The sequence below is a fragment of the Oncorhynchus tshawytscha genome, linkage group LG28 (genome assembly GCF_018296145.1).
Source record: "Oncorhynchus tshawytscha isolate Ot180627B linkage group LG28, Otsh_v2.0, whole genome shotgun sequence".
Lineage (NCBI taxonomy): Eukaryota > Metazoa > Chordata > Actinopteri > Salmoniformes > Salmonidae > Oncorhynchus > Oncorhynchus tshawytscha.
In genome coordinates, this window is record NC_056456.1 from 9784206 (window position 1) to 9796208 (window position 12003).

The following is a 12003-nucleotide window of genomic DNA, read 5'->3' on the forward strand; positions in this document are numbered from 1 at the left end:
GGTTGCATCACCGCCTGGTATGGCAACTGCTTGGCATCCGACCATAAGGCACTACAGAGGGTAGTGCTTACAGCCCAGTATATCACCGCGGCCAAGCTTCCTGCCATCCAGGACCTATATACTAGGCGTTGTCAGACGAAGGCCCAAAAAATTTACAAAGACTATGGTCATCCGAGTCAAAATGTTCTCTCTGCTACTGCGCGGGAAATGGTACCAGAGTGCCAAGTCTAGGACCAAAAGGATACTTAACAGCTACAACCCCCAAGCCATAAGACTGCTGAACAATTAATCAAATGGCCTCCCTTTGTTTTTACACTGCTGCTACTCGCTGTTTATTATCTGCAGTATGCATAGTCACTTTACCCCTACCAAAATGTACAAATTACCTCGAATAACCTGTACCCCCCCCCACATTGACTCAGTACACACTTGAAGTCGGATGTTTATATACACCTTAGACAAATACATTTAAACTCAGTTTTTCACAATTGCTGACATTTAATCCTAGTAAAATTCCCTATCTCAGTTAGGATCACCACTTTATTTTAAGAATGTGAAATGTCAGAATACTAGTAGAGACAATGTTTTATTTCTTTCATCACATTCCCAGTGGGTCAGAAGTTTACATACACTCAATTAGTATTTGGTAGCATTGCCTTTAAATTGTTTAACTTGGATCAAATATTTCAGGTAGCCTTCAACAAGCTTCCCACAATAAGTTGGGTGAATTTTGGCCCATTCCTCCTGACAGAGCTGGTGTAACTGAGTCAGGTTTGTAGGCCTCCTTGCTCGCACACGTTTTTTCAGTTCTGCCCACAAATGTTCTATAGGGTTGAGGTCAGGTTTTGTGATGGCCACTCCAATACTTTGACTTTGTTGGCCTTAAGCCATTTTGCCATAACTTTGGAGGTATGCTTGAGGTCATTGTCCATTTGGAAGACCCATTTGAGACCATGCTTTAACTTCCGGACTGATGTCTGTAGATGTTGCTTCAATATATCCACCAAATGTTCTTTTCTCATGATGCCATCTATTTTGTGAAGTGCACCAGTCCCTCGTGCAGCAAAGCACCCCCACAACATGATGCTGCCACCCCCGTGCTTCATGGTTGGGATGGTGTTCTTCGGCTTGTAAGCCTCCCCCTTTTTCCTCTAAACATAGCGATGGTCATTATGGCCAAACAGTTCTATTTTTGTTTGTGTTTTTTATTTCATCAGACCAGAGGACATTTCACCAAAAAAGTACAATCTTTGTCCCCATGTGCAGTTGCAAACCCGTAGGCTGGCTTTTTTATGGTGGTTTTGGAGCAGTGGCTTCTTCCTTGCTGAGCGGCCTTTCAGGTTGTCGATATAGGACTCGTTTTACTGTGGATATAGATACTTTTGTACCCGTTTCCTCCAGCATCTTCACAAGGCACTGAGTTTGAAGGTAGGCCTTGAAATACATCAACAGGTACACACCCAATTGACATCAATTAGCCTATCAGAAGCTTCTAAAGCCATTACATAATTTTCTGGAATTTTCCAAGCTGTTTAAAGGGACAGACAACATAGTTCATGTAAACTTCTGACCCACTGGAATTGTGATACTGTGAATTATATGTGAAATAATCTGTCTGTAAACAAATTACTTGTGTCATGCACAAAGTAGATGTCCTAACCGACTTGCCAAAACTATAGATTGTTCACAAGAAATTTGTGGAGTGGTTGAAAAATGAGTTTTAATGACTCCAACCTAAATGTATGTAAACTTCTGACTTCAACTGTATATAGCGTTGTTATTGTCGTTTTCTTTTATTTGTTACTTCAGTTTATTAAGTAAATATTTTCTTAACTCTGTTTTATTATAAACTGCGTTGTTGACTAAGGGCTTGTAAGTAAGCATTTCACGGTAAGGTATTCGGCACATGTGACAAATACATTTGATTTGAATGGTCTTTGCCTAATAATTACATTATAGTAACATTTTGGTTTCTTTGGAATTCTCTGAAACAAATGCTTTCTGTCTATCGTTCTTCCGTCTCTCTCACACACTCACACTCTCTCTCTCACACACACACTCTCCCCCTTTCTCTCGCTCTCTGAAAAGCTGTGATTGTCGTGGCAACCTCTGCTTGGTCAGGCGCTTGGCTCATTTTGAGAGACGCTAAGAACTGGAGCGCTGTTTCAAAGAGGACTGAGTGTGTGTGTGTGTGAGAGGAGACCTCTGGGGTAGTCCTGTGTGATGTGGATTACAGGAGCCGTGGGCACCTCTTAGGGGATCGTCCCAGCCGTAGAGCTTAGAGAAGACCCTGGGTGAGTTTAGTCGTGTGTGTGTGTGTGTGTGTGTGTGTATTCATTCATGACTTGATAGAAAATACAAACACCCGGTAAAGTCTGTTATGGTTTTGGTGCAGATGTGATTAATCAGCTGATTGTTGGGTGTGTGTGTGTGTGTGTGTGTCAGCAGGTTCCTGAATGTTAAAGGGCCTCTCTTCCTGTGTGTGTGTGTGTTTTGGCAGACTCCTGAAGGCATGGGCTTGCCTGGTAATGACTTAAGAGACGTTAGAGTTCAGAATGACATAATACCGGAGAACGTTTGTAAGTTTATCCATGTGTGTGTTGCGCAATCAGGCAGGGTTAAGGAAATCAAGCAATCTGCAATATTTGTCTTGAAATATGGATATGAACACAAGAGCGAGTGGGGCTGATATAGGGCTGTTACGGTGACCGTCTTACCTCCACACCGGCAGCCACGAGTCATGACCGCAGTCAAATTCCACATGACCGTTGAGTCACAGTAGCCAGGCTTCTCCAAAACTGTCCTCTGGTGCCGCGGGTGGTCATTAGTCCCCAACAAACTTGCTAACCGGCCTATTTATTTCCTTAACACCTCACGCCATTTGCACACACTGTACAGTGCCTTGCGAAAGTATTCGGCCCCCTTGAACTTTGCGACCTTTTGCCACATTTCAGGCTTCAAACATAAAGATATAAAACTGTATTTTTTTGTGAAGAATCAACAACAAGTGGGACACAATCATGAAGTGGAACGACATTTATTGGATATTTCAAACTTTTTTAACAAATCAAAAACTGAAAAATTGGTCGTGCAAAATTATTCAGCCCCCTTAAGTTAATACTTTGTAGCGCCACCTTTTACAGCTGCTTGGGTATGTCTCTATCAGTTTTGCACATCGAGAGACTGACATTTTTTCCCATTCCTCCTTGCAAAACAGCTCGAGCTCAGTGAGGTTGGATGGAGAGCATTTGTGAACAGCAGTTTTCAGTTCTTTCCACAGATTCTCGATTGGATTCAGGTCTGGACTTTGACTTGGCCATTCTAACACCTGGATATGTTTATTTTTGAACCATTCCATTGTAGATTTTGCTTTATGTTTTGGATCATTGTCTTGTTGGAAGACAAATCTCCGTCCCAGTCTCAGGTCTTTTGCAGACTCCATCAGGTTTTCTTCCAGAATGGTCCTGTATTTGGCTCCATCCATCTTCCCATCAATTTTAACCATCTTCCCTGTCCCTGCTGAAGAAAAGCAGGCCCAAACCATGATGCTGCCACCACCATGTTTGACAGTGGGGATGGTGTGGTCAGGGTGATGAGCTGTGTTGCTTTTACGCCAAACATAACGTTTTGCATCGTTGCCAAAAAGTTCAAATTTTTGGTTTCATCTGACCAGAGCACCTTCTTCCAAATGTTTGGTGTGTCTCCCAGGTGGCTTGTGGCAAACTTTAAACAACACTTTTTATGGATATCTTTAAGAAATGGCTTTCTTCTTGCCACTCTTCCATAAAGGCCAGATTTGTGCAATTACGACTGATTGTTGTCCTATGGACAGAGTCTCCCACCTCAGCTGTAGATCTCTGCAGTTCATCCAAATCATGGGCCTCTTGGCTGCATCTCTGATCAGTCTTCTCCTTGTATGAGCTGAAAGTTTAGAGGGACGGCCAGGTCTTGGTAGATTTGCAGTGGTCTGATACTCCTTCCATTTCAATATTATCGCTTGCAAGCTCCTTGGGATGTTTAAAGCTTGGGAAATCTTTTTGTATCCAAATCCGGCTTTAAACTTCTTCACAACAGTATCTCGGACCTGTCTGGTGTGTTCCTTGTTCTTCATGATGCTCTCTGCGCTTTTAACGGACCTCTGAGGCTATCACAGTGCAGGTGCATTTATACGGAGACTTGATTACACACAGGTGGATTGTATTTATCATCATTAGTCATTTAGGTCAACATTGGATCATTCAGAGATCCTCACTGAACTTCTGGAGAGAGTTTGCTGCACTGAAAGTAAAGGGGCTGAATAATTTTGCACGCCCAATTTTTCAGTTTTTGATTTGTTAAAAAAGTTTGAAATATTCAATAAATGTCGTTCCACTTCATGATTGTGTCCCACTTGTTGTTGATTCTTCACAAAAAAATACAGTTTTATATCTTTATGTTTGAAGCCTGAAATGTGGCAAAAGGTCGCAAAGTTCAAGGGGGCCGAATACTTTCGCAAGGCACTGTATATATGTGTGTGTGTGTGTGTGTGTGTGTGTCAGAGTCGTGTGTATAGGTGGCAGGGAAGTCAGGCGCAGGAGAATCAAACTTAATAAAATGGAGTTGTTTCATGATTGTAAATCAAACATAACTCCAAAACCATGAATACAAAAAACGAAGTGGGTACGAGGACCCGTCGTGCAGCAATACAAACAACATGAATACTGAAAACAACAAACAATCTCTGACAAAGACATGAGGGGAAACAGAGGGTTAAATACACAACAGGTAATGAATGGGATTGAAACCAGGTGTGTAGGAAGACAAGACAAAACCAATGGAAAATGAAAAATGGATCAATAATGGCTAGAAGACCGGTGACGTCGAACGCTGAGCACCGCCCGAACAAGGTATGGTTCTCAATCAGAGGCAGGTGTCGTTCGTTGTCTCTGATTGAGAATCATACTTAGGTAGCCTTTTCCCACCTGTGTGGTGTGGGTGATTGTTTTCTGTTATGTGTAGGTCACCTTACAGAACTGTTTTGTTTCGTTGTCCTTTGTTATTTTGTTTAGTGTTCTCTGTTTATTAAATATAATGATGAACACTTACAACTCTGCGCTTTGGTCCTCACCTCATTCCAACGACGAGCGTTACAGTGTGTTTAGATATAGATAGATAGATAGATAGATAGATACAGTTGAAGTCGGAAGTTTACATACACTTAGGTTGGAGTCATTAAAACTCATTTTTCAACCACTCCACAAATGTTTTATTAACAAACTATAGTTTTGGCAAGTTGGTTAGGACATCTACTGTGTGCATGACAAAAGTACTTTTTCCAACAATTGTTTATAGACAGATTATTTCACATATAATTCACTGTATCACAAATCCAGTACGTCAGAAGTTGAGCTTGGAAAAGAGCTTGGAAAATCCCAGAAAATGATGTCATGGCTTTAGAAGCTTCTGATAGGCTAATTGACATAATTTGAGTCAATTGGGGGTGTACCTGTGGATGTATTTCAAGGCCTACCTTCAAACTCGGTGCCTCTTTGCTTGACATCATGGGAAAATCAAAATAAATCAGCCAAGACCTCAGAAAAGAAATTGTAGACCTCCCCAAGTCTGGTTCATCCTTGGGAGCAATTTCCAAACGCCTGAAGGTACCACGTTCATCTGTACAAACAATAGTACATAAGTATAAACACCATGGGACCACGCAGCCGTCAAACCGCTCAGGAAGGAGATGCGATCTGTCTCTTAGAGATGTGCAAATCAATCCCAGAACAACAGCAAAGAACTTTGAAGATACTGGAGGAAACGGGTACAAAAGTATCTATATCCTCAGTAAAACGAGTCCTATATCAACATAACCTGAAAGGCTGTTCAGAAAGGAAAAAGCCACCGCTCCAAAACCGACATAAAAAAGCCAGACTACGGTTTGCAACTGCACATGGGGACAAAGATCATACTTTTTGGGAAAATGTCCCCTGGTCTTATGAAACAAAATAGAACTGTTTGACCATAATGACCATTGTTATGTTTGGAGGAAAAATGGGGAGGCTTGCAAGCCGAAGAACACCATCCCAACCATGATGCACAGGGGTGGTAGCATCATGTTGTGGGGGTGCTTTGCTGCAGGAGGGGCTGGTGCACTTCACAAAATAGATGGCATCATGAGGACTGAAAATTATGTGGATATATTGAAGCAACATCTCAAGACATCAGTCAGGAAGTTAAAGCTTGGTTGCAAACGTGTCTTCCAAATGGACAATAACCCCAAGCACACTTCCAAAGTTGTGGCAAAATGGCTTAAGGACAACAAAGTCAAGGTATTGGAGTGGCCATCACAATGCCCTGACCTCAATCCTATAGAACATTTGTGGGCAGTACTGAAAAAGCATGTGTGAGCCAGAAGGCCTACAAACATGACTCAGTTACACCAGCTCTGTCAGGAGGAATGGGACACAATTCACCCAATTTATGGAAGCTTGTGGCAGGCAACCCGAAACGTTTGAACCAAATTAAACAATTTAAAGGCAAAGCTACCAAATACTAATTGAGTGACCCACTGGGAATGTGATAAAAGAAATAAAAGCTGAAATGTATTATTCTGTCTACTATTATTCTGACATTTCACATTCATAAAGTGGTGATACTAACTGACCTAAGACAGGGAATTTATACTTGGTTTAAATTTCAGGAATTATGAAAAACTAAGTTTAAATGTATTTGGCTAAGTTGTATGTAAACTTCTGACTTCAACTGTAGATTGATGGCTATGTGTGTGTGACCAAAAATATGTATTTGAGTGTTGACTGGCCATTATTTGAAAGAGGATCCCAGCTTTCTCATGCTGCTATATTTTAAAGTTAAGCACATGAATCCGCTTTACAACCAGGCTACCTATCTGGCACATGTAAAATAATGCCATGGGAATTATAAGCAAATTTTGTCTGCTAAATGAACTAGTGTAGCCCACAGCCATATGGCATAGCCAGATCATGGCCTAACATAAGGACGACAGAATATGTTATGCTATTCTACTGAAATACGCAAGATTTTTCTTCACATCATGTTGTTGTTTCTTTAGACCTGCCTAAAAGAAATAATGGATTTATTGTGACGGTGTCGGATATATTATATGGATTTATTGCACATTTTAAAGTTTAGATGTTCCAAAGGTTCGCATCAGTGGCTTAGTCTATGTGTGGAAGGCCTGAGATGCTAAACGTGTTTTATGTTAATTAACGGGCGATTACCGCGAGACCGACAGTTATTTGCATGACAGTTACCGACTGACAAAAATGAATGGCGGCAGCAGCCCTTGGCGCTAACACACACTTGCTGAACACTCCACTGCACTCTGTTGTCCTTGCTGTACTCATTGACCCTGATTAGAATACAGCCTCGTGCATGTGTGTGTTTGTTAGGTCATCTGAGATGTTCCACATGTAAACGGTCCCTAGGTGACAACGGGGCTTTTTGTTTTGAGGGAAGGTTGTAGGCTGTGTGTGCCGGCGTACGTGCGCGTGCTCGTTCGAAAGGGGAAAGGGAAGGGGGGATACCTAGTCAGTTGTACAACTGAATGCCTTCAGTAAGGGGGGTGGAGGGGGGGTGGAGCTACTCAGGGTCATATATTGATCTAATGACCAGAGCGTGGCTTTTTTGGCATTTTATTTGGATCCCCATTAGCTGTTGCAGTGGCGGTAGCTACTCTTCCTGGGTTCCACACGAAACATAAAACATGACAAAATACATAGCACTAATTGACGAGAACGCCAAGGCAAACGTAAAATAAGAAAAATACAACTTAAGGTCCTGTACTGCATACACATACAACATTATTCATATACATTCAGCATATACATACAACATATTCATATACATTCAGCATACACATACAACATTATTCATATACATTCAGCATATACATACAACATATTCATATACATTCAGCATATACATACAACATATTCATATACATACAGCATATACATACAACATATTCATATACATTCAGCATATACATACAACATATTCATATACATTCAGCATATACATTATTCATATACATTCATATACATACAACATATTCATATACATTCAGCATATACATACAACATATTCATATACATACAGCATATACATACAACATTATTCATATACATTCAGCATATACATACAACATATTCATATACATTCAGCATATACATACAACATATTCATATACATACAGCATATACATACAACATTATTCATATACATTCAGCATATACATACAACATATTCATATACATTCAGCATATACATACAACATATTCATATACATACAGCATATACATACAACATTATTCATATACATTCAGCATATACATACAACATATTCATATACATACAGCATATACATACAACATTATTCATATACATTCAGCGTGTACATACACATGTGTTGTTGTGAAGTGGTGAGTAAGACTCTAGAGCCCTGTTCAGATGAATGGTAATGGAGGGTCAGACAGATGAGGTGTGTGTGTGTGTGTGTGTGTGTGTGTGTGTGTGTGTGTGTTTATCGATTACGATGACTAATCCTGCGTTGTGTTGTAGAAGTACCGTCAGTGTATGGCTGGACTTCTGGCCCCTCCATATGGAGCCATGGAGAGTGGATCCAACAATGATCGTGAGTAACTACAATGCAGTTGACTGTATAATCTAAAGATAGCATATTACACATATCACCATGGTGATAACTCTGTCTCCCTTCTCCCTCAGGGCTGGCAGACAAAGACAGTCTAGGTTCCAATACTCTCAGCCTCATGAACAAGTCTCTCAACAAGGTAAGATGGGCCCGTGTCAATGTTATACCGTGACGGTAATATCCCTTATCGTGCTCAACTAAACCCAAACTACTGTCTTTTAAAATCTGTATACAGTGTAAGACTTTAAGCTGCGGTGTGTGTGTGTATTCTAAAAGTGTTCACACAACCAAACACGCAGGCACACACACACACACACACCGCTACCTCTGTAGTTATGCTAATGAAAGGTAATTCATGTACACGGAACAAAAGGTACCATCTGCCCAATTATGATGCCCTCTTTTGTAGTTCTGAGCTGTGGCAGAAGTAGCTCTCTGTGTGGGTGTGATTTGGGTTTTTCTCCTATTTTCTCACCTTTCATTCATGGCTCCACCATCGCAGAAAGCAGTTGTGTGGTTGCTATGGAAACTGGGAGTGTTACGATAGGTTGGGTGGTTGTGATTCACGTCTTAGTGGGTATATAGTAAATGTGAGGGGGATGGGCGGGGCTTTTGTTGCCAGAGGCATGAAATGAAAGCCCCCTGGATTTCTCAGCACATCCTTTAAATGATTTAAACCTGGAGGCTGAGACTCTCACTATGATTGTTACTGTCTAGCTAGTGCTGACAGAAGTATGGTGTTCCTGTGTGACGTCTCTAGGTTCAGTCAGAGAAGCTGCAGCGAGGGGGGAAGGTGATGCGGAACGCCATCCTCTCCAGAGCCCCCCACATGATCAGAGACAGGAAGTACCACCTCAAGACATACAGGTGTGGGTGTACGTGTGCATGTGTTTCAATGGCGTGCGGTCAAGGTCGGTGGCTGGGTGAGCACGGGCTGTTATGAATGCCAGATTTACTCAAATAAACCTTGATGAAGCCCAAGTTCCCCATCCAACAACCAGAGTAACACAGACTATTAACCGAAATTGACAAAAATGTTCACCAAATGTAAATACCATTGTAACCAAGATACACAAGCGATAGCTCTGATGGTGGTATATCTCATATCAGCCGAGAAAAGGGCACACTGCTCAGCTCCGCTCAAGCCATAGATCGATGTGGTTTCCACAGTTACATCTGATAGGTGGCACCAAAAACGACTCAAAACGTCAGTGTCATCAAAACAATAAATCAAATGCATTGAAAGGGATTCTATTCTCATGAAGTAGCCTCAACCTCAACAGCAGCCTAACCCTTAAATTGTAAAGGAAAATGCACTTAGGCCTACCTTTACTTTGAAACAAAGTCAGTTCATCTGGCGAACCTCTCGGTGACAGCGTTGGGGAATTCCCAGCAGAACTCCATGTCCATTACTTGACTTTTCTGCCTTCGTGGTTGTAGTGTAGTTGGTCGCATTCGTCTTGCAGAAGCCAAGGCTTGGGTCTGAATTGAATGGCGGGAGAAACCCCTTTCCCACTACGGCCACAAAGCAAAAGTGAATGTAGGGATGTCAAACGTTCAGCCCCTATGGACGCTCTAGTCTAGAGTGCCTGGTTAACTTGTGCTTATGAGCATTTTCATGGTTAAAGTAGGGAGAAATAGATGGAAGTGTGTGAGTGTGCTACAATTACTATCATTATATATTAAAATATTGACATATTTAATTATGTAATTACGCTAATTCCCCTATGGTGGACAGAACGTGTTACTACATTACAAATGTTTTTACCACACAAGAATGACAGGAAATACACATCCTTTTTACCCCATATTGGTGATGTTAGTATTAGAGTTTATAGTCATCGCGATCTTACAAAATCAATTGCTTAAAACCGGTCAATATCTTTGGTTCAGTACAAGTGTTTTTGTCGTCCGCGCCAGTCCGTAATTCATGGATTTGAGGGTTGTTATCATTCAAATGAAAGTCAACCCCTGTCGTTATTTAGGATTGGCCATTTACCTAAATCATTTTCTCACAGATACTGTGTAAATTGACAAATGGGGATGACAAGTTGTCATCTATCGACACATACATTTAGTATACCGAAGTTTATTGAGGTTTTTCTGATAGAAGAGGGCCAAACGGTTATTGCCCCAGTTCCATTTTTATTGCCCCAGTTCCTTGAATTGTCCAATTCACACAATTATCAAGAGAACATCCCTGGTCATCCCTACTGCATCTGATCTGGCAGACTCACTAAACACAAATGCTTAATTTGTAAATTATGTCTGAGTGTTGGAATGTGACCCTGGCTAGCCGTTAAATTAAAAAAATACAATTGTGCTCTCTGGTTTGCTTAATATAAGGAATTTGAAATGATTTATACTTTTACTTTTGATACTTAAGTACATTTTAGCAATTCCATTTACTTTTCATACTTTATTTTACTTGAGTCATTTTTTTTAAGGTATCTTTACTTTTACTCAAGTATGACAACTTAGTACTTTTTACATCCCTGCCAAGTGGACAGGACAGTGGAGTCAGGGAAATCGAAAGGGGGAGAGCATAACCACCTACGTCACCAGCTTCATTAGGAAACTTATTGGCGACGTTGTCCCCACAGTAAAGGTTTGCTTCTTCCCCAATCAAAAATCCCTGGATTAACACTGAGGTTGGCGCTAAGCTAAAAGAACAGGGTTACCGCACACAGGGCAGACAACCCTGAGGCTATGGCTGAGGACAGGAACAAGTAAAAGCAGTCTCGCTATGACCTCCGCAGAGTCATCAAACGAGCAAAAGGACAATATTGGAATAAGGCAATCATATTACACAGGCATGTGAAATGGGCTTACAGTCCATTACGGGTTACAAAGGAAGACCCAGCCATGATCTGCCCAACGATGCCTCTCTACCAGACTAACTCGATGCATTTCATGCACGCTTCGACAATAACAACACTGTGCCGTGCGTGAGGGCTGACCCAGAGGACTGGATGATTTCCCAAGACCGCGGGGCCAGACGTTATTCCTGGGTGCGGTTCTCAGAGTATGCGCATAATACCTGGCAGGCATACTGTCCTTTTCACCCTCTTCTTGTCCCAATCTTTAATCCCCATATGAGGAATACATATGTGAGAGTGCTGTTCATTAAATGCAGCTAGATGTTCAACACCATTGTCCCCTCCAAGCTCGTCAACAAGCGTAGGACACTGGGACTGAACACCTCCTTCTGCAACTGGATCCAATACTTCCTGGTGGACCGACCCCATGTGGTGAGGGTAGGCAACATCACCTCTGCCACACTGACCCTTGATTTGACTGGATAGTATGTGACAATAGATATTGCGTTGTCA

The 12003-nt window shown here is 41.5% G+C and overlaps 1 protein-coding gene across 5 annotated transcripts in view; it reads left to right on the plus strand.

Moving 5' to 3' along the window:
• The window catches only part of LOC112226664 (rap guanine nucleotide exchange factor 4-like), a 43059-nt gene that overhangs the window by 19498 nt on the left and 11558 nt on the right, over window positions 1-12003 (plus strand). For 4 of the 5 annotated variants that reach the window (XR_006080167.1, XM_042307713.1, XM_024391135.2 and 1 more), the window contains exons 5-7: window positions 8581-8653; window positions 8746-8810; window positions 9432-9538. Coding sequence is in view for 4 of the 5 variants with exons in the window: in XM_042307713.1 (XP_042163647.1) it covers window positions 8581-8653; window positions 8746-8810; window positions 9432-9538 (245 nt within the window). In the remaining variant the exon portion in view is untranslated. Of the gene's footprint in view, window positions 1-2192; window positions 2295-8580; window positions 8654-8745; window positions 8811-9431; window positions 9539-12003 lie in introns of those variants that run through there. The other variant, XM_024391133.2, reaches the window with a different exon arrangement.